General features: G+C 39.4%; 1 protein-coding gene across 5 annotated transcripts in view; it reads left to right on the forward strand.

Annotated features, from left to right (window-relative positions):
- LOC134347951 (POU domain, class 2, transcription factor 1-like) overlaps positions 1-26951 on the forward strand; it is a 179877-nt gene that overhangs the window by 103353 nt on the left and 49573 nt on the right. For 4 of the 5 annotated variants that reach the window (XM_063050621.1, XM_063050624.1, XM_063050620.1 and 1 more), the window contains 5 exons: positions 8531-8656; positions 11377-11553; positions 17153-17291; positions 20120-20214; positions 23361-23537. In XM_063050621.1, coding sequence (XP_062906691.1) covers positions 8531-8656; positions 11377-11553; positions 17153-17291; positions 20120-20214; positions 23361-23537 — 714 coding nt within the window. The remainder of the gene's footprint in view (positions 1-8530; positions 8657-11376; positions 11554-17152; positions 17292-20119; positions 20215-23360; positions 23538-26951) is intronic. The other variant, XM_063050623.1, reaches the window with a different exon arrangement.

The following is a 26951-nucleotide window of genomic DNA, read 5'->3' on the forward strand; positions in this document are numbered from 1 at the left end:
TAAAGCTAATGATGTGAGGCCGTGTGGGAATTCAAGAAAAACTACCATCACTGGAACACTTCCCCATGATTTGATTCCTCCATTCTGCTTTGTCTCCAAGCATTAGCCTTGCAAGCTGGCATAAAGGGATGTGACTGGGCTTCCAACCCTCTCCCATTTTTTCAGTACGTGTGAAAATGTTACTTCAAGACGCAGCTATCACATGCATAGCATCCAGTATTTGAAAGGTGGTAATACCTTCCCTGATGCTCCTCCTCCTCCTTTTTCTCATATGGTCCACTCTCCTCTCCTGTCAGATTCCTTTATCTCCAGTCCTTTACCCTTCCCACCTACTGGGCTTCACCTATCATCTTCTAGCTATCCTCCTTCCTCTCCCTCCACCTGTCTATTCTGGCATCTTTCCAGCCTGAAAGAATGGTCTCGGCCTGAAATGTTCAACTGTTTGTTCATTTCCAGGGATGCTGCCTGACTTGCTGAGTTCCTCTGACATTCTCTGTATGTTGCTTCAACTTCTCTTGCCACTTTAAACAAAACTATGCTGAGCTTGTACACTCAAAGGAGGGCCTACAAACGACTGTACTGCTGTTCCATAGCTTGTATTAGCCTGGGACTAACTGAACATTGCTGATTCAAGAAGTTCAGTCATCAGCAAAGGTGTGTGTTGTCAGAGAGGAACTGGAAAATGTAGAATATTTTGCCTATGTTGGAAGCTCTGTCTCCAAAAATCAAACATTGAAACCTGTGCGAGATCACCACCTCACTCTTATGCCCTCCTCCTTCCCTTTTTCCCATGGTCCACTGTACTCTGCCATTGGATGCTGCCTGCTTTACCTTTTCCATCTGTCACCTCCCAGCTTCTTACTTCACCCCCTCCCTCTCTCCTACTCGCCCATGCTCCCCCTAACCCCTGACTTCACCTGTGACTTGCCAGCTTGTACTCCTTCCCAGCACTCACCACCTGCCACCTTTCCTTTCTAATATGATGGAGAGTCTTGGCCTGAAACATCGATTGTTTATTTCCTTACATAGATATTGCTTGACTTGCTTAGTTCCTCCAGCATTTTCTGTGTATTGCTCTGGATTTCCAGCATCTGCAGAACCTCTTGTGTTTATTCTTCTCCACCTTCAGAAGTTACTGCTCTTGTGGATTGCTGATGGGCATTACTGATTATTGTATCTTATTTATATAAAACTAAAACACAAACTGATGGGAATTACCAGTAGCAACTGATTCAGAGGGGGTTACGAGTGCTGGTCTAGATTGATAACTTACTTTAATTTGTGGTGTTTAAAACAAAGAACATCTGTTAATTTCCAGAAAATATATATTTGGATTATTAAATTTTATTTGTGCTTTATAATTGATTTTAAATGGAAATACTCAGCATCTTCCCTGCATCCAGCTCTTCCCATCTCAATTAAACACTGAACCACCTTAATTTAATTGAACAAATACTTTTTTTAAGCTAATCTTTCCAGTTGGTTCAGCACTGTGCTCTTTTTTCCCTCATTGGAATTCAGCTGGCTCTTCTTTTGGCTATTACAGAATCATACAGCCCAAGAATAGGCAAGAATTATTTTTAAGTAAAGTTTCGGTACAGAGTAGGAAGGATTAAATTGAAATTATTTTACTTTGCCAGCAGATGGCAGTAGCTATCTTAAATTGTAATTTTTTGTAATCAGTACCACCAAATCTGTACACACTAAGAATGTGCCTGTAAGTTGAACTTTATTTTGTAAATGATTGTTAAATGTGAACTCTATTGACCTCAAGTTTTTGAATGTATAATTATGAAGGGAATGAGATTCAAGGTAATGAGATAGCTTAGTTGATTGGGGAACAGAAGGGCCAAGTGAAGGGAAGGTAGGGGTATGGAAATTAAACGTAAGAGATTTTGTAATCAATGAAAATAGAAGTCTGAAAGATGTTTACTGAATTTAAGGTCTGTATCCTTTTTCAGTTGTAGCATCATTTAAAATCACTTTTAAGGAATAAACACTTCAAAGCTGGCAATGGTTTGTTCATTTTCTGTTGAGGCTGAACTTACATAGAGTCATAGAACACTACAGCAGAGAAAACAGGCCCTTCAGCCCATTGAGTCTGTGCTAAACTATTACTCTACATAATCCCAATGACCTGCACCTGGACCGTATCCCGCCGTATTCATCCCATTCAAGTATCTGTCCAATTTTCTCTTAAATGTTGAAATCATATCCTCATCCACCAATTCCACCTTGGTGGAATTTCTACCACCTTGAGTGTAGAAGTTCTCCCTCATATTCTCCTCAGACATTTCACCTTTCACCCTTAACACATGGCCTCCGTTTCTAGCCTCAGTGGAAAAACCCTGCTTGCATTTAGCCTATCTATACCCCTCATGATTTTGTATACCTCTATCAAGTCTCCTTGTTCTCCTTTGTTCTAGTCCTAATCTATTCAACCTTTCCCTGTAACTTACTTATAACCTAAATGCTTTGCATAATTTTGAAGTTCTGTAGAACAGATTAGTTGCAAACTTTTTGGAGATTTGATTGGTGAGAAAATTTTTGTTTCACTTTTGAGATGGATTATTTTTTGAGAGGGGTAAAATGTAGTGTTCATCAATTTTCTGTCGTTTTGGCTTGGGGCTGTAAATAATTAAACTGGCAGGATATATATTCAATTTTCACAAGTTAATTAATTGCCCTGAAGTAATTTAATGAAAAAACAAAAATGCTGGAAAAATTCAGTAGGTTAGGCAGCACCTGTGCAAAGAGAAGCAATCAAAGTTTCTGGTCTACATTTCTTCGTCAGATGTTCAGGAAACAATAGAGGTAACTGAGGTCAATGAAGCTGAAAGAAATTGGCATAAACATTAATGGAATTGTAGACTGTTAAATCCCTAGGAGCTGATGATGTTTGTCCTATTGTTTTTTTAATGAGGTGATCAAAGCTGGTTCTCATTTCTCAAACTTCCACAGATTCTGGAACACTTTTCACAGAGAGTAACAAATACAACTCTGCAATGTAAAAAAGGAATGAGAGAGTTGAAAATGTGGAAAAGTTGGATATTTTATGTTAATGTTCAGAAGGACACAGGTGAATTGTGTACAAATCACTGAAAATTAGTATTCAGATTCAGCAAACGATTAATATATAATAATATGCTTATAAGTGTAGAGATGCCTTGGTTGATTACATAGAAACCTGGGTGGTTGCAAGTAAGATATGTCTTCAAAGCAAGGGAATTCTCAGAGCAGGTAACAGGTGGGGTTATAAAATGATGGGAGAGTAAAACTGACCTTATACCCTTCAGAGATTAGAGGAGATAATTTCATTGCCCTGTACAAAGTCCTTAATGAATCTGACAGGTAAAGGGATAGTAGATGGTTCCTTTCTATTGAAGCATTGAGAAGCAGAAGACACAGTGTTAGCAATTCAGAAGAGAGATGAGAAGCAAGTTTCACGCACACACAGATTTTGGAATCCACTACCTTAGAGGTTCGTGGATCGTAGTCGCGAGTATATTCAAGAGAGTGACATAATTTTTAGTTACTATGGAAAGCAAATAATCCAAGAGTAGTACAGGAAAGTGGTGTTGAGGTAAAAGGTCATCCTTGATCTTTTTGAATTAGAGTTAGGATAAAAGACCAAATAGCCTAGCTTGCCATTTTTTTTTCCAGCTTCCAGCTCATTTTACAAGCCTTCCACTGTGGACCCACCAGGAAACAAGGACCTGCTTCTCCTGCTCCTTCTCCCTCAAAATTCTATGTGCCACCCTCTCCGCTATGTGGAGATACTTGTGGGCCTTGTCACAGTCTCTGTCAAAGCTCTGGCCCTCTCTCTCCTCTGCCTGTCAAGGACCTTTCATAAGTTTCATCCTCCACTGGATTCATGCCTTTAAGTGCCCGTTCTTTCTCCTTCCTTGTATCTAGGAAGGGTTGGAAGCTTGCTTGTCTCTATACTGTGGATTCCATGGTCTCAAAATCCAGCTCCAGCCTGGAACTCAGCTGCCACTACCTGAAGACCAAGACCTTCTTCACTGCTGCTGGGCCCCTGGACTCCCCTTCCCCCACCACCACTCTCCAACCACAGATCTTTCAGGCTCCCCTCATCACTACTCACTCTTTCTCCCACCCTGCCTTTCCTGTACACCCCAACCTTTCCTATACTCCCCAACTTCTCCCCATCTGACACCACCAACCCTCTTTCCCCCGCCCCCCCATTTGATCACAGCTCTAATCTCTGCTGTGTCTTCAGCATTCCGTCTGAACTTCCCTTCTCTGAGACGGAATGTTCTGTCCTCAGCAAGGGCCTTACCTTTCTCCCCCTTCACTCACACCTTAGTGTGTTCCGAGCATTTCTTTGGGGAGAGTTTCCCACCCCGCACCGATGACCCATTCTCTGGTTCTCTGCCTCCGCTCGATCTTTTCTTCTCTAATTGCAGAAGAGACATCAACTGGCTTGACTTCAGCACTCCTCTCTCCTCCTTGAACCTCCCTCTGAACGCATTGCCCTCCTCTCTTTCTGCAGTCATCCTAACCTTACCATCAAACCCGCAGACAAAGGCAGTGCTGTTGTAGTGTGGCAGACTGACCTCTACCTTGCTGAAGCCAGGCAGAAATTCTCAGATGCATCCTTTCTTACCCCTTGAAAAGAGCTCCACTCTGGATCATCAGAAAATTGCCTCTGATACTATCACTAACCTTATCAATTCTGGAGAAATCCCATCTACTGCCACCAACTTATGGTTCCCTTACCCTGCACTGCTTGTTTCTATTTGATACCCAGGAACCACAAACCTCACTGTCCGGGTAGGCCTATTGTCTCTGCCTGCTCTTGCCCTATTGAACTTGTGTCCTCTTACCTCAACTCCATTCTGCCCCCCTTGGTTCAGTCCCACCTACATCTGTGGTGCTTCTAATGCTCTTGATCTCATCACTAACTTTCAATTCCCTGGCCCTAACTACCTCATTTTCACCATGGATTTTCAGTCTCTATACACTTCTATTCAGCATCAAGAAAGCCTTAAAACTCTCTTCTGTTTTTTTCAACAAAAAAATTAACCATTTCCCCTCCATGACCACTCTCCTTCCTCTGGAAGATTACCCTCAAAAGTTTCTCCTCTGGCTCTTCCCACTTTCTCCAATTTCCAGGGTACCCATGGGCGCCTGCATGGGCCCCAGCTATGCCTGCCTTTTCGTTTGCAATGTGGAGCAATCCATGTTCCAAGCCTTCCCTGGTAATGCTCCCCAACTCTCCTGTGCTACTTTAACGACTACATTGGCGCTGCTTCATGCTTGCATGCTGAGCTCATCAATTTAATCAACTTTGTCTCCAACTTCCATCTTGCCCACTCACTTGGTCCATTTCTGACACTTTTCTCCCTTTTCTCTCTGTCTGCTGATATCATTTATAAACCTACTGATTCTCTTTTCTCAGCTTCTTCGTCTCCACTGCACCTGTTTCCAGGATGAGGCTGTCCTTTCCAGGATATCAGAGATTTCTTCCTCTTTCAAAGAACGAGGTTTTCCTTCCTCCACCATTGATGCTGCTCTCACCTGCATCTCCTATATTTCCTGGACATCCATGCTCACCTCATCTTCGCACCACCTTAACAGTGATAGAGTTCCTCTAATCCTCACCTGCCGCCCAATGAGCTTCTGCTTCCAGCACAGCATTCTCTGCAACTTCCAACATCTTCAATGTGATCCTACCATCAAACACATCTTTATCTCCTCCCCCCCCCCCCCCGCTATCCACAGGGATCACTCCCTCCGCGATTCCCTTGTCCAGTAGTTCCTTCCCACTAATCCTCCTCCAGGAAAGGCCTACTCACTCACCTCCTCCCATGCCTATATTCAGGGCCCCGAACAGGTCTTCCAGTTGAGGCAAAATTTTACCTGTGAATCTGGTGGATTGTCTTTTATATCTGGTGCTCCTGATGCAGCCTCCTCTACATTGGTGAGACCCAGAGTAAAGTGGGGGATTGCTTTGTCAAGCACCTCCACTCCATTTGCCTAAAGCGGTATTTCCCAGTGGTCAACCATTTTACTTCCTATCCCTATTCTTGTTTTGATATGTCGGTCCATGCCCTCCTCTTCTGCCACGAAGAGGTCACTCTCAGGGTGGAGGAGCAACACTTCATATTCCACCTAGATAGCCTCCAACCTGATGGTACGAACATTGATTTCTCCTTCTGGGAATTTTTTCTCCTCCCCTTCCTTCTTCTATTCCCCACTTTGGTCTCTTACTGCTTCTCCCCAACTGCCTCTCATCTCCCCCAATGCCCCTGCTCCTTCTCTTATCCCCCTGGTCCACTCCTCTTCTATCAGCTTCCTTGATTTCCAGACCTTTACCTTTCTCACCCACCTGGTTTCAACCATCACCTTCTAGCTAGTCCTCCTTCCTCTCTCCTCACCTTTTTATCCTTGTTTCTTGCTCCTTCCTTTCCAGTCCTGAAGAAGGTTCTCAGCCCGAAATATCGACTGTTTATTCATTTCCATAGATGCTGCCTTGTCTGCGTTCTGCTTGTGTTGCATCTTTTTCTCATCTCCTTATGGGCCAAATAAAGCTTCAAGGAAGCACTTTATGCTGATTTTTACTTGCACTGTAATGGGTCTATATAGCACTGTGAGGAAATTATAATGTCTTTTTTTATATGTTTCATGAACTTAAATACATTAAATTAGTCACATTTAAAATAAGTATTTTGTAGTTGTTGAGCTTGTATAGAAGTCTTCATAATGCAAATCATAAACACAGAAGATGCGGCAGATGCAGGAAATCCAGAACAATATGCACAGAATGCTGGAGGAACACAGCAGGTGAGGCAGTATTATTAACCGTCAATATTCAGGACTGAGGCACTTCAGGATGTCCTGATGAAGAGTCATAGCCCAAATCGTTGACTGTCTGTTCCTCTATATAGATGCTGCCTTTGCTGCTGAGTTCTTCCAGCATTTGAGTGAGTCGCTCATAATAATGCAAGTTTTCTTACTGTCTCCAAGAAGGAAATATTGCCACATTTTGTCAAGTAAAGTAATTATGAATTATTTAATCAAAAATGATTTTCCATTAAATGTAATTAGAAATTTTTCTCCCAAGTGTGAGTACACAAATTGTATGTTATGAAATTTATAAATCTCATCATGAGTAAAAATTTTAGCAATGAAGTCTCAACACTTTCATTTTTCCAGTTGCTGAAAGATAACATCATTTAACCACCGTTATCACAAATCTGAAACAAACCTGGATTTGCCACATTTACAGATCTAGCTGAGCTACTCATTTTTCATACTGGCACGAGAAACTAATTGTTTTATTGTTACAGCTCTCTGTACTTTTATAGCTGCCTTTACCACTTGCAAAAAAAAATTGATCCTCTTTTTTAAAGGCAGGAGATGCAAAAGCTAAAAAGCGTGTACTACCAGGCTCAATGACAGCTTCTTCTCCACTGTTATAAGACTATTAGATAGTTCCCTAGTACAATAAGATGACTCCTGACATCATACTCTACCTCCTTATGATCTTGCACATTGTCTACCTGGACTGTACTTTCTCTATAGCTGTTAACACTTCACTCTGTATTCTGTTATTATTTTATCTTGTACTACCACAATGCAGTGTATATGAATTGACCTATATACGAACAACATGTAAGACAGGCTTTTCACTGTCTGTCAGCACATGTGATAATAATAAGCTAATGTCATTTCATAGCTTTCGTTTGTTGTTTGCTGCTCATTATCACTTCTATCCATGTCTAACTGCCTATCAGTTCTGTTCTCACTAACTAGCATTTCTTCCCTTAGTCACCCCACTGCTTTTCAAGGATCAACTTTATTTGCCATATACATTTACATGCATCAGGCATTTTCAGTCTTCCAAACAGCAGCTTCGGACTGATTTTAATTACTCTCTTAATATTCCTGCCTTTGGCTCAGGAACTGTTTTTATTCAGCATGAAATGCTTGGGACATTTTCTGCTTTTTCAGTGTAATATATCTGCTTATGTTGAATATCAAGTTTCAGTAAGCATCTGTCTTTTGCAAGTGATAATGTAACAATACGTGGAGAGCTTAAGTAATTTTGTTATTTCCCTCAGCACATGATTTTTTTTTACATTAACCGCTGTATCTCCTGTGGCACTTGCATTTTCCACACAATTCTAATTCTGAAAAACACAACCTCATTCATTTTATCTGGGTAAAAACTAAGAAAAATATAATCCAAAAATGTTATGAACTACTTTAGTGTCACCAAATATCAAATAATTAAGAAATATTTAAAGACTAGGGCTTCAGCCTTTACCTTTCAATCACATCTCTCTTAATGAGGGATTTTGAGGTGAGTTTGTAGTTTCATCAAACTTCGAAAAACTATTTGGGCATGGATTCATATAAAAATAGTGGCGCTTAATTTTCAGTTGCACTGAACTGGAAATTTAGTTTGTAGATTTAATCCATGAACTGACCCTTTCAGGGTTTACTTTCTCAAGACATATGTCCGTAAGAATTAACTAACTAGTTCCATTTTGGTATTTTTAAGGTAAAAAGTGAGGAATCGGGGGATTCTTCGTCCCAGCAGACAACAACTCAGCCTTCACTGCAGCCATCTTTACAGACCACCCTACCACAGACACAGCTTATGCTTGCTGGAGGGCAGATCACTGGGGTATGTTGAGGCTATTTTCAACTAAAATTGAATCAAAGGATCCATACTTAATTTAATTTCTGAGGCTTACTGAAGCAATTTTGTTACTCCATTGAGTTAAATTTTCACTAGCCAAAAATTTTCAGGTTGCAAAGAAGCCATTTAAAAAAGAATAAAATTCCTTCATTTTTTCACCAAAGTAGAAACATTTTGTTGTCTAATGAGTATCCTTTTAGTCAGCTTGGAAGTTGATTTTAGTATGGTTACTAATACTCAAATTACTTAATATATACTGTTTAGAGACATTCAATTAATACACAAATCTGAGTGACCTCCTGTTAGCTTGCTATTCAGTACATTAAATCACAAGACTTGTAGTTTGGACTCAAATACCTATGTGAGGTGAACTAGTCGGGCTCACTTTGATGCATCAAGTCTTCTTAGTTCTGAAGTCGGGGTTCCTCATTTTGTATGCTTTTGCACCAAACCTTCAGATTTCTGGAGCCTCTCAAACCTCAACTGAACCAATCAATGCAGGAAAGCATGGAATAGCTTGCTTCTGAGAGTTTCAAAATATAGGTCTCTTCCCCGCTTTTAAGTATTTCACTGTTTTAACCAAGGCCTACAATTATCTCTTATTCCCATAGTAACAACGAGCTCTTTTGCTCACTTTTGAGGCCTTTGATACCGTTGGAAATATTTCAGTTTCTTATCTCAGTACTACGAAATGGCCACTGCTATATTTTAAGTTATTAGGCCTTAGAATCCTTGAGCTCCGCAAGGCCAGGAACTCCCCACTGAGAACAGTGAACATGAGAAACTTTTATTTTGCAGCCCTGCTTCCTTATCTTGTAAAGATCGGGTTTCTGTCTGTACCTTGTGGTTTGATTGTCACAGATCTCATGGTGGCTCCTGATTCATAATTTTGTGATCAATCAGTACTGGAGAACTGTCCATTAGCATTCTCGGAGGACTTCACAGATCTTTAACTACTCTTGAGTCTGACCTGATCAAATTGAAACCTACTGTGGGATGGTTTTTAACTCTTTTCTCATCTCTCAATAACCTGTTACTCATTTTTTTTTCTCATTATTCTTTGAAGAGAAGTTTAGCCTGTTGCTACGTGACTCGAGTAACAAGATGAGTAAAGCTGAATGCTTTGCTTTAATTCTGGTGAATGCACCAAAGTAGAAATTCAAATTTGCTTCTTTATTTGCTCTGGTGAAGTATTAAAAAAATAACTTGGTCTTCTTCTCATGAAGAGCAATGTTTTATAATAGCTAGAGATTTTAATCATTGTTAATGACGTTATAAATAATAACACAACTGAAGGAAATAAAAGCGTACATGTCCTTATTTAATATCATATGATCCTAGAGATAGACAGAAACAGGCCCATAAGACCTGTTGTGACGATTATTCCCAGGCTCTATTCATACTCACCTTACTCTTGTCTCTTTATTTAACTTTCCCACCACCAGACTGCTCAATTTTGTGATTTGACCTTCTTAGTTGTCTTTTAACTGCTCTCTTCATTTGTCATTTCCTTCTTCACTGGTTGCCCCCTTCTGTCAAAGACGAGCTGTAGTGCCACTTACCTGCAACCTTTACACCCATCAGTTCATTAGTTTTCTCTTGTCAAGACTGATCTTTGTTTCCTTGATCCTTCCTTATCCAACCCCAGTGGCTTTAATGTACTCTCGGCCCTTCACATGACACTCAACTTGTTCTTTGATCATTCAGCTGCATGTGTTGCCTCCCATTATAATTTTGTAGCGTAGCATTCTTCCTCTTTTGAAAACTGATTGACATCATTAATTCAGTCAGTAATGTTGAAAGTACCATTTGAACTGTTAAGTTAACTTAGTTTTGAATAAGTGGAAAATTTAAGTACATATTTCCCAGTTTACAGGACGAAAGACATATGAAGTTAAATTTGTGAGGGTTAAGATAAAAGGAGGTAGACAAGTCTGAGTAACAATTGCACTAGGTAGTGTATATGTCAGAAGTAAGACTGCACGTGGCTAGTGCTTCTAACGTTGGGAATAAGGAAGGTATTCTCTCTATTGTGCCTCCATTACATTTTTGGCCGTATTTGCTCTAGTTCAACTAAATGTCCCCAAACAGGAAAGACTGCTGGCCCAAGGCTAGAAACCTGGATAGGCAGTCGTATTCCAGTTACGTAGACAGGTGATAGGAAGAAGTTGGTTGAATAACTCAGAATATTGGACATCTATATTTTCAAATCACGTACGAAGTTAAACCCAAGCTCTGGCAGGTTGTTAAAACAAAATAGAAGACCTTTATAAGTGTCTACATGGTACTCGACATAACATGGGTATGCCTCTTACTATTCCAGAAGTGCATCAATCCCAGATGGTAAAAGGTGAGGGCATTCTGATATTATGCTCTGAAGATGATTATGCAGTGTAACACTGGAGCAACTGACTGTATATTAGAAGGTCAATGGATGAGCTTGGGGTGGCATATGTTGATCTTCACAGATAATAAAGCCTACAACATGGAGGAGTCGTTGTAATATAGTTACAGGAGTATTTGCCTGGAGGACTTTGAATATTTGTCTCTATTTGCTATGTGGTATGTAAATGCAGAATCAAGGAATATATGCTGCTCCTCTTTGTGATGCTGTGAACATGAAAATAACTACTGTTATTAAGTACTGCCGAGGAAAATGTGCTCCATATAATTCTAAATTGTGTATGTTTATTTTTCTCCACCAGTTAACATTGACAACAGCACAGCAGCAGTTGTTAATCCAGCAAGCACAGGCCCAGCTACTGGCTGCTGCAGTCCAACACTCAGCAAATCAGCAGCATAATGCCACAGGAGCAACTATCTCTGCCACAACAGCGACTCCTATGGCACAAATACCCATCACTCAACCAATCCAAATACAAGTATGTGAGCACATGTTTTATTTTTTCTGCTTTTTATGAGTTAGAATACTTCCCTTTGAAGGAGTTGATTTGGAATGAGTAATTACCCAAATTAGCAATTCATGAAAAACTTTCAAAGCAGGCTTGCAGAACTAAAATAAATTTTGTGAAGAATCAGATTAATTATAAATTGTAAAAACAAAAAAAATCACGCTTGTCTAGATAAATGTGATTGTTCCAAATGATTTGTGCATAGGAACGCAACTCCCGAATGTAAGAAACCCATTTGTGGTTTAAAAAGAAGGAAATAATGGAATGTCATTAGTATATTGTGGCATGTTTTTTTAAAATGCTATTGGATTACAAAATTTCCATTAATTTCAACAACATTTCTCAAAACGTTTCTGTAATGTTTATAAAAAACATTATCTTAAATTATTTAGCTGATTCTTGGCTTCTCAATTTGCAAGTGGCATATTCAAAAAATATAACATAAAATGCTTGACTTGCCAGCAACCCTCAAATTCTTTGTATGAATAAACAAAATGAAGGACTTGATGCTTCTAAGAAACTGTTTGGTTAAAATGTTGAGTTTATCAAATCACTCCAGATATATGGAACATTAAATAGTACAGCAAAGGAACAGGCCATTTGGTGTACAGTGTTGCGCTGAACTATTAAGCTAATTAATGATGCCTAATTAACTCATCCTTCTGCCTGCACATAGAGCAGATCTCCATAATCTACATATTCATGTATCTATCTAAGACCTTCTGAAGTGCCTCCATTGTATCTGCCTTCACCTTCACCACCATTCTGGGCATAACATTCTAGGTACCCACTGGGTTGTCGGTACAAAAAACAAACTTGTTTTGCATAACTCCTTTGAACTTAATCCCCCTTAACTTAAGTGCATGTACTATTAGACATAACACTAAGGGAGAAAAGATACCAGCTTGCTCTGTCTTTACTACAAAATATCCAGTATTATCCCTATTTCTCTTTGACAAAAGAACCACATTAGCTACATAATCCTCTGGATCTTTGTCTGGGCTGGAGAGCGCAAGATCTTGGTTAAAGCCCAGCAGTCTCCTTTCTCTCAATAACCTGGAGTACATCCTATCAAGCCCAAAGTATTTGTCCATCTTAATGTTCTTCAAGAGACCCAAGACATCTCCTTTTTCTTCTTGACCAAATTTACCATCTTTCTTGTCATCCAGTGTTCCTTACTTGGCATTTCTTGTCCTTCCTTCTAACTGGAACGTACGGGTCCTATAGTCTGCAGTTGGTCTTTACCAAGCTCCATCTATCTGATGTAGATTTTCTCAGCTGTTCCCAATCAACTTTCCCTCACTCCTGCCTAATACTTCACAATTTGCCCTAGCCCAATTTATTGCCTTCCTGCAATGTCTATATTTATCTTTTATCATTGTTTCCCAAGTCTTCCCCCATAGAATGGTCAACTACCTGGTCAGACTCACTTACTGATAAATGGATTACTTGCACCCTGTTTTAAGAAACTGCCACAGATGCACAAAACAAATAGGAGTGGGGGGCAGTTCATAGTATAATTCCCATGAAGTGATTGCATCTTTCTTATTTTTGAATTCTACCCATGTGTACTCAGTGGTTGAGGCCTTTATTCTGTCCCCTCTAAAGTTCAACTGTGATATTGTCCCTGATTAATAGCATAGCTACCTCCCCACGTAACTCCTTCTGTATATTCTCTCGTACTCTTCTGAGGCGTTATAAGGCATTAGTCAGGCTGCATTCATAGTATTGTGAACAGTTTTGGGCCCCTTGTTTAAGATGGGATGTGCTGGCATTGGAGTGGATCCGGAGGAAGTTCTTGAGAATAATCCTGGGCGTGAAAGAGTTAATGGTGTCTCTGACTCAGTACTCACTGGAGTTTAGAAGGATGATTAGGGGATCTCATTGAAACCTATCGAAGATTGAAAGGCTCAGTATAGTGGACGAGGAAAGGATGTTCCCTTTAGTTGGGGAGTCAAGGACAAGAGGGTGCATATTCAGGATACAAGCACGTCCCTTTAGAACAGATTGAAGAGGAACTTCTTTTGCCTGAGAGTGAGAAATCTGTGAGTTCATTGCCACAGATGGCTGTGGACGCCGACTCATTGGTTATATTTAAAGCGGAGGTTGATATGTTCATGATTAGTAAGGGCATCAAAGGTCACAGGGAGAATGAAGTTGAGAGGGATAATAAATCAGACATGGTGGAATGGCGGAGAACACTTGATGGGCCGAATAGCTTAACCCTGCTCCTGTTCTTTTGGTCTTGCATTGAAACCTTGTGGAACATTAAGTATCCATTCCTATCCTTTTCTCAACCAAGTCTGTTATAATCGCAACATAATTTTTTCATGTGTATTGATCCATACTCTAAGCTCACTTCCTTTACCCCTAATACTCATTGCATTAAAATAAATAAACATGCCCTTTGCTCCATTGTGTATATTACTCTTCTGCCTGCCTTTCCTCATAGACTTACTGGTTCTGACATCTACCTTCCTCTCAATCCCTCCACTTTCTGACCTCGTATTCTGGTTCCCATTCAATTCTGAATCAACTTTGAGCCTCTCATCCACCTTGCTGTTGCTTTGGATTGCACTCCTTTGCCAAGCAAATCTGCCCACTAGATATTGTTCCCTATTTATTGCAGTTGCAACCCCCCTGCTCCCCCCAACCTCTTTCCTAGTCTCTTAAATCACTCTGGAGAGGCTCAACCTTTTTCTACCAATGTATTGTGTGCACAATAACATCTCTCCACTTACCTTGAAAATGCTACGCTACTGCTCCGAGACATCTTCAACCCTGGCACTAAGAGGCAACAAGTCATCCTGGAGTCCCTTTTGCAATCTCCTCTCTGCCTTCCTAACTCTCAAATCTCCTGTACTGTAGTCTTGTTGGATCCATTTTGTTTATAGAAACAAATGCAATGATTGAGTCTATTTGTGCTTTCTAAATGCTTGGCTTTTAGAGCAGTTATTTTAGGTTTGAAAACTTGTCAGAATTAAGAGATGGGTTTCTAAAAATTCATAGTTAAATTAAATATAGCCTGACTTTATATTTTGTAAGCATGTTTCCTTCTTATCTCCTCACTAACCCAGTTTTAATTTTAATATGGAGGCACAGAGGCTGCTGATGCTGGAGTCTAGAGCAAAAAAAAAACAAATTGCTGGAGAAACTTAATGGGTCAGGCAGCATCTGTGGGAAATGCACAATCAATCCAGGTGCTAGATGCAAGGTCTCAACCTGACTCATTGACTGCGCATTTCCCTTCATAGTTGCTGCCTGACTCACTGAATTCATCTGGCAGCTTGACTTTTTCTAATTATAATGATATGTCTCCAATATAAGTATAGTTTCTCAAATACCTTTTCTGTATTTAGAGAGTCATTGAGAAGTACAGCTCAGAACCAGGCTCTTTGGCCCATCTAGTCCAAGCCAAACCATTTAAACTGCCTACTCCCATCAACCACCACTGAGACCATAGCCCTCCATGCTCCATGTACCTATCCAAGTTTCTCTTAAACATTGAAATCAAGCTCACATGCACGACTTGTGCTGGCAGCTCATTCCACACTCTCGGCCCTCTGAGTGAAGGAGTTTCCCACATGTTCCCCTTAAACTTTTCACCTTTCACCCTTTACCCATGACCTCTGTTGTAGTCCCATCCAACCTCAGTGGGAAAAGCCTGCTTGCATCTACCCGATCTATGCCCCTCATAATTTTGTATATCAAATTTCTCAATCTTCAAGGAATAAATTCCTAGCGTATTCAATCTTTCCTTATAACGCAGGTATTCTAGATCTGGCAACATCCTTGTAAATTTTCCTTGTATTCGTTCAACCTGTTTTCATCTTTCCTGTAGGTAGGTGACCAAAACTGCACACCTAACTCCTCTTGCACATCTTATTAGTACCTACATGGTCCACAACCTCTGACTATATACCCTCCCACTTGAGTGCTGAGGACTCATTCCAAGGTTTACTGGACCCTGGCACCCTGGAGGCAACATACTATCTGTTAATCTTGCTCTCGCCCACAGGATCTCCTTTCTGTTCCCCAACTAACGAGTCCCCTACCACCACGGTGCACCTCTTCTCCCCGCTTCCCTTCTGAGTCACAGAGCCAGACTCAGTGCCAGAGACCTGACCACTGTGTGTTTTCTCAGCTTGGTCATCTTCTTCACCCCCACCCCCAACAGTATCCATAGTGATATACCAGTTGTTTTGAGGGGGATGGCCACATGGGCACTCTGCACTGGCTCCTTAACCCCTTTCCCCTTCCTGACTGTCACCCACTTTCCTGTATCCTGCACCTTGGGTGTAACTGCCTCTCTGTCCTATCAGTCACCCCTTCAGCCTCCCAAATGATCCTGAGTTCATCCAGTTCCAGCTTCAGTTCCTTAACATGGATTGTTAGAAGCTGCATTTGGATGCATTTCTTGCAGTTGTCATTGGGGACAGTGGAGGTCTCCCTACTTTTCCACATCCCACAAGAGGAGCATTCGACTACCCAGCCTGCCATCTCTACTGTCCTAACTGAGCAAGTGTAAATAAGGGAGGGGGAAAAACTCTACCTCGAGCTTTACGTTTTTAGTTTCTCTGACTGAAACCTCTCCTCGTTGAAGCCTCAAGGAGCTAAAGCCTCAAAATCACCACTCTAACTCTGTCCACGCCAAGAATGGCCGCTGCCCTTGCCCCTGTCTTCCTTTAATTTGTTCTTGTTAATCAATCCTAAATGCCAATAGGTTACTGGTCAGGACTCCAAAAAAACTGCTGCGAGTTGCTGCCTTTCATACACGGTCAGCAGACTTGAGTGAAATTCCCTTCTTTCAAGTTTCTGATCTCCTGATTGGCCACTGGTCAAACACAAGTAAAGTGTAATTTCAATATGTCTTGTATGGTGGGTGAAAAACATTGTGATCAGTCTTTGGGGCAAAATTATTATAATCCAATTTTTTTAGAGATTGATAGGATTGAACAAAAAAATCAGTGGGCTAGTTGATGGTGTTTATCACTCAAAACCATAAATCTTAAAACTAATCTGCACTAACCTTTCATTCACATTGTGTATTTAGGTTTACTAGAGTTCTTCTACTCAATTAATTAAAAGTTGGTCCTCTAAAGAAAATATTTGTTTTAGATTTCCTTCAAACACTTTTAGATATTTTTTGTTTTTTTAGATTTATGCAGTTTTCAACAAGGTTGACGAACAGTTTATATTATTATTGGAGTAGACTGTTTCCTATAACTTGACTTTTTTGTAAGAGGTTGGAATTGCTTTATTCATCTGTGAATGGCATCAGCCTAGTGTCATAGATGACCATTTCAGAAAACTAACTAGTTGTTGACTTATGTTAAAAGTATATCTTGAATTCAATAAACTGAATATACTTAATTGGGATTTCTATACAAATTAACTGTCGAGTATCAGATTTTGATTTAATTGTTAGAAATCAAAATGCACATTTTGCATTTTGGGATATTTGAAGTAACTATTATAATAGTTGTTTTATGATTCTGTAAATCATTCAGCTGCGTAAATTGTTCTTGGCATATGCTTATCTTAAAATACAGCACTAATTCTCTTGTAGGATCTGCAACAATTACAGCAGTTACAGCAACAGAACTTGAATCTGCAGCAGTTTGTTCTGGTGCAACCGGGTCACCCAATCACCACCAACCTGCAACCAACGCAGTTCATCATCTCACAAACTCCACAGGGACAGCAAGGTGAAGGGCGTTTTTAACATGGAATTAAATAAAATCTGGGAAAATTGCTGTATTTTGAATTTTGAGATGTAGGAATTAAGAATGTCATATCTGAAAGGAGTTTTGGATTCAGAGAACAAAATTAGCTACAAAGTTAACTGGTTATTCTCATTTCTGAAATTTTTACCACGAGCTAGTATCTTCTCCTGGCATATATCTTAAAATTTTCTTCCACATCCATGACAGTGGTAATTTGTGATTATTTATGTTCCTGTGGTATCAGCCAACACAGTCAAATTCACCAGATTATATGATGTCTTTCACCTTGAGCTATAATGCTCTTACTTTGTTCAGATTGATTACAATACATGCATCTAAATGTGTGTGTGTGTGTGTGTGTGTGTGTATGTATGTGTGTGTATATATATATATATATATATATATATATATATATATATATATATATATATATATATATATATATATATAGCAAGCTGAAATACATGAATCATATAATTAGACTGTTACATACTAGGCATTTCTCTGAAGGGATATTTCTGGGAAATAATATTTTGCTTCTCAGTTTTGAAAGTTTGTTGCAAATTGAAAAAGAAGTGTAATAGATCTATAAGATGCTTATTTGATTGCTGCAAGTTTGTTTCCCCAGGGTAATAATAAGAGGCTTGTTAACCTGTTAACAATACCCATTTAGGTTAGAAAAATTTTGATTTCTTAATGGCTGTGAACAAACAATAAAGATCTAACGGTTGTGTCAAGAGAACTATGGTCAGGTCTCTGGGTGTTTCTGTGTTGTTCTCATGGTTTATACAATGCCACATCTAGCTAAGTGTTTGTATATTCTATAATTTGGAAACATTTGAGTGACATTAAGACATCATGGATAGGATGGAAGAGGTTGCTATTGTGCAACAAAATATGTGGCAATGTTGGTCTCATTCCTTCAGACTGAGTCTGTCCATCCTACAGAAGTAACTAAAATCATTCAACTCAATGATCTACTACGGCTTTGTATTTTGTGTTTGAAATCTCTTTTTCCATTTTTAGTAATGAAGTGGAAGATACGACAGAAAACTTTGCCAAATATGCTACTTATGATTATGTGTTATACCAAAGAGCAATAAATAGACATAATTTAGAATAAATCAATTTTAGGATAAATGGGTGCTAATTTAACATTCTTAGAGCATAAGACTTAGGAACAGAATTAGGTCATTTGGCCCATTGAGTCTGCTCTGCCATTCGATCATGGCTGATTTATTTTCCTTCTCAACCCATTCTCCTACCTTCTCCCTGTAACTTTTGATACTCTTGCTATTAGTGAACTTATAACTCTGCTTTAAATATACACAATGACTTGGCATTCATGGCTATCTGTGGCAATGAATTCCAGATTCACCAACCTTTGGCTAAAGAAATTCCTCCTCATCTCTGTTCTAAGGGAATGTCCTTCTATTTTGAGGATTGCCCTCTGGTCCTAGACTCCTCCACTGATCAATATTCATTAGGTTTCAGTGAGGTTCCTCTCCTTCTCACCCCCATTCTTCTGAACTCCAGCAAGTGCAGGTCCAGAGCTATCAAACGCTCCTCATACATGAACTCTTTAATTCCCAGGACCATTCCTGTAAACCTTCAATGGATCCTCTTCAATGCCAGCACATCCTTTCTTAAATATCGGGCCTAAAACTGCTCGAAGTACTCCGACTGTAGTCTGACTAACATCTTATAAAGCCTTAGCCTTGCATTCTTCCTTTTATATTCTAGTCCTGTGGAAATAAATGCTAAAGTTTCATTTTTCTTCAAGTCAAGTTTATTGCTATTGAACTATATACATGTATGTAATGTAAATAGACATATAATGTATATAGAAATGAGACAATATTTCTTCGATCCAGGTTGTAGAGCACAGTAGTACACATAACACACAATAACTTTTGAAGGCGTGGATCATATCTACAAAACTTTCTTACTACCAACTCAACCTTCAAGTTAATTTTCGGAATCTTGCACTATGACTCTCAAGTTGCTCTGCTCCTCCAATTTCTGAATTCAATCCTCATTTAGAAAATGATCTATGCCTTTATTCCTTATCTGAAGATACATGACTATACACTTCCCTATACTAAATTCCAGTGCTATTTCTTTCTCCATTCTCTTAATTTGTTCAAGTCCTCCTGCACACTCCCAGCTTCCTCAACAGTATCCGCACCTCCACCTCTTTGTATCATCCACAAGCTTGGCCAAAAAGCCATTAATTCCATCATCCAGATCATCAACATAGAATGTGAAAAGTAGGGGACCCGACACTGACCCCTAGGGGTCACCATTAGTAACCAGCAGCCAACTAGAAAAGGCTCCCTTTATTTGCACTCTTTGCTTTCTGTCACTTAGCCAAATTTCTGTCCATGATAGTATCTTTCCTATAATACCATGGGCTCTTATCACCAAAATCAGAGCGAGAAAGAGAAGAAGAGGTTATCTGCAAAAGCTGATGATCCAAGGTTCAAGAAGGACAATTGCAATTTTATTCCAGTGGTGGCAAAAAGAAACAACTGTTGGATGCCCTAACTATAGAAACACATTAGTTTTTCTTTTACACAGTCAATAACTCACCACATGTGTTTATTAGGTACCAGATATAAAGCTGCCTCCAGAACTGTAACAGTTGATAGCAAATTTGTATTTCCAGTATTTGACATTTTGTTACAAGTTTTCTTTGTTCATCAATCTTATAATTGATCAAAGGTGCTCAAGAATGAATGGGTTTGCTTATGTCTTTCAGTTGTGCATACAGTAATTAAAAAAATTACGTACTTCTATTTTCATTTTAGGTCTCGTACAAGCCCAGAACCTTCTACAACAACTACCTCAGCAAAGCCAAGCCAACCTCCTGCAGTCTCAGCCAAGCATCACCTTCAGCACGCAGGTCAGTTTTTTGGGACTAGAACAGTACGCTAAAAATCTCCTTAATATGTCAGAAGTTTTACAATGTTTCCTTGTTTTTGGATGGACAAAACTTGGCGTTACACTTGAAGATGCACTATAATATTCCAAATAGCTAAGAATTTCAGATCTTTTGTATAATTCATCATTTGCATTTATTTTAAGTCATTCAGAATCTCAGATAAAGATGTTATTAAGTCATGATATTCCACAAGATTAGTTTCATCTTTGTTTTCGTACTTGTAGTTTAAAATTTATATGGTGTGTCAATTTTGTTGCCCTTCTTGGTCAGTCTTCTAGTGTAACTGAGAAGTACATACATTTAATGAAGATGAAACAGGGCAAGTTTAGGATACATTCAACAGGTTCAATTTAAGTATAACTTTGAGGAGATACCAGCTATAAATTACCCACCTTAGCATGCATTGCTAACCAAGTGCATATTTCATTGAGAGTAGTTGGAATTTTTATGAAGGAAGCATGAAAGATCTCTAGTCTTTATTTTTCATCTTCTTTAATCATATAAAAAGCTGTTGTTTCTGCTTTTGAAAATGTTTTGAGAACTTTGACTTAAGGGGCAACATGAGAAAGGGACATCTTCACCGTATTTCAGTGTTGATTTTTGATGCAAGTTGGAACTTGTGTTTTAGCTCCAGAAGTTTCGATAGGATTAGAGTAGCTTTGCTGAAAATGCAGATCTCTCTTCTGCTCAGGAATTTGGTATAAGGCTGTGGTTAGCTAGAGTCTTCTGTGCAAAGGAAGATGTTTGCAGTTTGAGATGAAAGCTGCAGAAAGTGAAACAGTTTATAAACTCCAGGCGAGTGAACAGTAGAGCTGATTTTCACTGGCAGAGTGAAATAATGTTATATTGCATGATGCCATTGGAGAAAATACAGCATTGAATGCATGGCAGGTATGTATTTATATTTTGCTGTCACAATAAAAGCACTATATATAATTGATATGAGTATTAGCAAACTGAACTCATTTCAGGAAAGCAGGAGCTCCAGCTTAGAACAAGTGCAAGAAAATTTTTCAGCAAAAGGTTATCAATGACTGTGGAGCAAATAAGACATGGATTTAAAAAAAGCATAAAAAAATCTTCGGTTAATTGGGGCAGCTGCTTAATTGGGCTAAAAATATACTGGTTCTGATAAGTTCCAGTTAACTGTAACCCACTGTACTTGTAAAGCAGATGGAAGAAATTTCTGGAAAACATCGGCTGTTCCCAGGATGTTCTTGTGCTGAAATTTCTTTGATCTGAAATGTTAACTGTTTCTGTTTCCACAGATGCTGCTTGACCTGCTGAGTGTTTCCATTATTTTCTAGTCTTACCACTGATTTCTATCTTCTGTAGATTCATCGTTTTTCAACTTTTCATTGCTTCAGAAACTTGGTTTTAGTGATCCACTATGACCTTTTACACAAAATCTTGCAATTAGTGAAAAGTTGGGGGGGAGGGGTTTTCTTGCATTATTTCCTTTGAAAACAATTTAACTGGACTTTTGTTTTTGGAATGAATGATAATGTTAATTCTAGTTTTAAAATTTGTCATTTTATTAAAGAATTCATTTGTAAGTCTATTCTTGCCCTTAGACCATAATATATCGGAGCAGATTTAGGCCATTTGGCCCTTTGAACTTGTTCTGCCATTTCATCACAGCTGATCCAATTTTCCCCTCAGTCCCAATCTCCTGCCTCCCTCTTCGCTCCTCCACTGCTCCCCTATCCCTTCGTGCCCTGACCGATCAAGGATCCGTCAACCTCTGCCTTAAATATTTATAAAGACTTGGGCTCCACAGATTCACTACTTTCTGCCTAAAGAAATTCCTCCTCATCTTCGTTCTAAAAGGACGCTCCTCTATTCTGAGGCTGTGTTTTCTGGTCTTAGACTCTCACACCACAGGATACATCCTCTCCATATCCACTCTATCCAGGCCTTTCACCATTTGATATGTTTCAGTTAGGTCACCTCTCATTTTTCCGAATTCCAGTGAATACAGGCTCAGAGCCATCTAATGGTCTTTATATGACAAGCCGTTTAATCCTGGAATAATTTTTGTGAACCTTCTTTGAACCTTCTCTAGTTTCAGCACATTCTTTATAAGATAAAGAGCCCAAAACTGCTCACAATACTTCAAGTGAAACCTCATCAGTGCTTTATGAAGTCTCAACATTACATCCTTGCTTTTATATTCTAGTCCTCTTGAAATGAATGCTGACGTTGCATTTGCCTTCCTCACCACAGACTCAACCTGCAATTAATCTTTAGGGAGTCCTGCACAAGGACTCCCAAATCCCTTTGCATCTCAGATTTTTGTACTTTCTCTCCATTTAGAAAATAGTCAACCCTTTCATTTCTTCTATCAAAGTGCATGACTGTATACTCACCGACACTGTATTCTTTTTTTTGCTCATTTTCCTAATCTGTCTTAAGTCCTTCTGTAGCCTCTCTATTCCCTCAAAACTATCTGCCCCTCCACCTATCTTTGTATTGTCTGCTGACTTTCAACAAAGCCATCAATTCCATCATCCAAATCATTGACATTTAATATAAAAAGAATCGGTCCCAACACAGAACCTTGTGGAACACCACTAGTTACCGGCAGCCAACCAGAAAAGGCTCCCTTTATTCCCACTCTTTGCCTCCTACCAATGAACCACTGCTTTATGCATGCTAGAATCTTTCCATTAATAACATGGGCTCTTAGCTTGTTATGCAGCCTCATGTGTGGCACCATGTTAAAGGCCTTCCGAAAATCCAAGTACACAACATCGACCGAGTCTGCTTGTTATTTCTTCAAGCAATTCCATCAGATTTATCAGGCAAGATTTTCCCTTGAGGAAAGCATGCTGATTACACCCTATTTTATCATATGCCTCCAAGTACCCCGAAACCACATCCTTAGCAATCAACTTCAGCATCTTCCCAACCACTGAGGTCAGACTAACAGACTAAATTTCCTTTTTTCTGTTTCCCTCCCTTCTTGTAGAGTGGAGGGCTATTTGCAATTTTCCAGTACTCCGGAACCTTTCCAGAATCTAGTGATTCTAGATCATTCTAGAATCTAGGCTGATTAACGTATCATGTTTTTAAATCTCAGTTGTTATAAAATTGATTCTTTTCAGCCAGCAACACCAACACGCACAACTATATCAACGGCTCCTATCCAGTCGGTACAACAGAGCCAGTCGACACCAAAGCGCGTAGATACTCCTAACATAGAGGAACCAAGTGACCTTGAGGAACTTGAGCAGTTTGCCAAGACGTTTAAGCAGAGACGTATCAAACTTGGGTTCACTCAGGTAGGAAAACAAGTTTTTATTTGTGCGTGATTTGATGCAATAGTTTGCATATTGAACCACTGTATTTTCTCCAAATAGATTAAATTGTTGAATGCAACTTAAAATATTACTGATAAATTGAAATAACAACTGCATTCCAGACATAATAGATTGGTTATTTGACTTTAGTGTTTTGTGTGCACTTTATAATGAGCATAGAAGCAAGTTGTAATGCTGTGCAGGGGCACATAAAATCAAAAACAGAAACTTTTTAGTCCTTAAGGTCTAACATATATAGCAGCAGTAAACCTTACAGCCTTTGAGCTGCAGAAGTTTTGATTACAATCATAGTTATTACCCCACAACCTATGTACCCATTTTCTCCTATCTTTAATTCCATTATCTAAATAATTATGCACTTCAGCCTGAATGTATGCACTAACTTAATATCCACAATTCTTTGAGACAAAATTTTAAAGATTTAGAACCCTCATTGAATACTTCCTCCTCTTTTCCATCCTGTTTGTCACTTATTTTGGTCTGTGCTTTCTGAATCTGTATTCACCTTCCTGGGGAAGCAGCTTCTCAATGGCTGCTCTATTACTGATAACTGCACTTGGAATCTTTTGTTTCAATGAGATCACCTTTCATTCTTCTGAGCATAATGTGTATAGACTCACACTGTCTTAAGAGAACCTATTTCTACTGAGATAATTCGCTCTCCAATTAATTTATTGCCCAATTGTTTATTTGGGCATGGAGATCAAAACTGCACACAGCACTTTCTGTATCTCAGCAAAGACCTTATATAATTGCAGAAACCTGTACTGTTGAAAATCAACTCTTAAAATAAAAGCTAGCAAACTACTTTAACTTCTCAACTGCTTGCTATCTCCATATATTAAGTTTTTGCATGCCAGAGTTTACCATAATTACTTAACTCGCCATATAACTTGTTATATAGAATTTATAAATTATATTTAATTGGAATATTCCTTCCAATTCAAATTGAAGGAAAAATATGGGAAGTTGAAGAGAGAATGAGCAAAAATCTTTATTAGGGACAGAGGATTTCAGCTGCAAGGTTTGACTGGTACAAAGAAGCTTGAGTGGAAATTTTTGTGTGTGTGTACACCACATATACACTCATGCTCACACTCACACTCACGTTTGGTTTAGATTGGGTATATGGAGGTATTGGAGATGTGCTGTTCCCATCTGTAAAGTGTTCAAGATTTAAACCTGGGGTGTCTGAAGACAGAGGTCATAACTTTAAGCTGAGGAGCAAGATGTTTAAAAGGAATTGGAGAAAGAATTTGTTTTCACCCAGAGTGTAGTTACAGTTTAGAATGCACTTGCTGAGGAGGTGAAAGTGTCAGGTGTTCTTAACGTTTATTATTGTCACATGTGCTGAGATATGATGAAAAACAGTTTTTTTTCAAGACATCCATTTAGAACATAAGTACTCTGAGGTAGTACAAGGGAAAAAGCAATAACAGAATGCAAAATATAGTTTACAGTTACAGAGAACATGCTTGTCTCTGCTTTGTTCTCTGTCCTTTAGTCACTCCTTTATCTGTAAAGCAATAGAAATTCACTCCTACATATTCATGGCTTTGCAAATTCCTCACTCGATTACCATCAAAACAGGGTATCAGTCCCGACTCAATCAGGAGTGCAGAAGGGTTTGCAAGGGCTTACTAGGCATACCTGGAATTGCTGAGGTGCCAGTCAAGTGAAGCTGTGATGTAAGATGTCAGCATGCTAAATACCAAAAACAATATACAATAGATAGAGGCAAGCAATCTCATAACCAGTGGATCAGATCAAAGCTTTGCGGTTCTACCACATATTAAACAGCTAATGGAAAGAAGAGGTTTCAAGAACATCTAGTTTTTAATATTGATGGGACCAGCACGTGATGCTAAACCTCGAGCTGAATAGATGATCTGTCTCTGGCTCCTACAGAGATGCTCACCATCACCAAAAGAGTCTGCAGCGACTTTGATTCATTCCGTGTTATGCCATGAAATGTCTTGAAGCACTGAATAAAAAAAAGTGATGTGACCAGAAAATATCCCGGCCTTAATACTGAAGAACTGCTCCAGAACTAGTTTTGCCTCTAGCTAAGCTGTTACAGTACAAGGACAAAGCTAGTATCTACTCAACAATGTGTAAAATTAACTTTGTTTCATTTACAAAAATGTGAGATAATCTGGTGAATTGTTCTCGAAGTAGTGCATTCTCAATCATCAGCAAAGTGGTAGACACATATCAGCTCTTATCAAGGATGGCCAATTTGGATTTCACCAAGACCACCTGGCTCCAGAACTCCTAACAGCTGTTGGATCTGGTGATAGTGACCCAAGGTTCTTAGTGAATTTAGAATGAGACATAAAACTTGGTGGTTATGGCTGTTTTTTTAATTAAATGTTATAAGACCAAAGAAATGAGCAAACAAACGAAGACGAAGGAAAAGAAGTCGTGGTTATCTGTAGAGATGATCAAAATTCTAGTGATAACAATTAATCTATAAATAGCAAGATTCAAATAGCATGACACCTGCTGAACAAAACTGAGAAGCTTGTAGAAAAATACGGAATCAGCTATACTACAATAATTGGAGAATTGGCTGAACAATTACATGCTCATTACACTGTATACAAAACGTAGTCACCTAAGCTATCTGGTTAGATCTCCAAAACCTGCAACTTCTGCCTTCAAGATGGGGAAAGGCAGCTGATGTGTGGGAAACAACCAGTTACAAGTTCTTCTCCAGTTTACTGATCATCACTTGCAAATGCACTGCTCTTCCTACTACGGTAGGAAACTTTGTCACGTGGTGTGAGCAGAATTATCTGCAGCTTAATGTGGAAAAGACTAAGGAGCTGGTGGTAGACCTGAGGAGAGCTAAGGTACCGGTGACCCCTGTTTCCATCCAGGGGGTCAGTGTGGACATGGTGGAGGATTACAAATACCTGGGGATATAAATTGACAATAAACTGGACTGGTCTAAGAACACTGAGGCTGTCTACAAGAAGGGTCAGAGCCGTCTCTACTTCCTGAGGAGACTGAGGTCCTTTAACATCTGCCAGACGATGCTGAGGATGTTCTACGAGTCTGTGGTGGCCAGTGCTATCATGTTTGCTGTTGTGTGTTGGGGCAGCAGGCCGAGGGTAGAAGACCCCAACAGAATCAACAAACTTATTCATAAGGCCAGTGATGTTGTGGGGATGGAACTGGACTCTCACGGTGGTGTCTGAAAAGAGGATGCTGTCTAAGTTGCATGCCATCTTGGTCAATGTCTCCCATCCACTACATAATGTACTAGGTGGGCACAGGAGTACATTCAGCCGGAGACTCATTCCTCCAAGATGCAGCACAGAGCATCATAGGATGTCATTCCTGCCTGTGGCCATCAAACTTTACAACTCC

This window comes from Mobula hypostoma, chromosome 6 (assembly GCF_963921235.1).
Source record: "Mobula hypostoma chromosome 6, sMobHyp1.1, whole genome shotgun sequence".
NCBI classification, from domain to species: Eukaryota; Metazoa; Chordata; class Chondrichthyes; order Myliobatiformes; family Myliobatidae; genus Mobula; species Mobula hypostoma.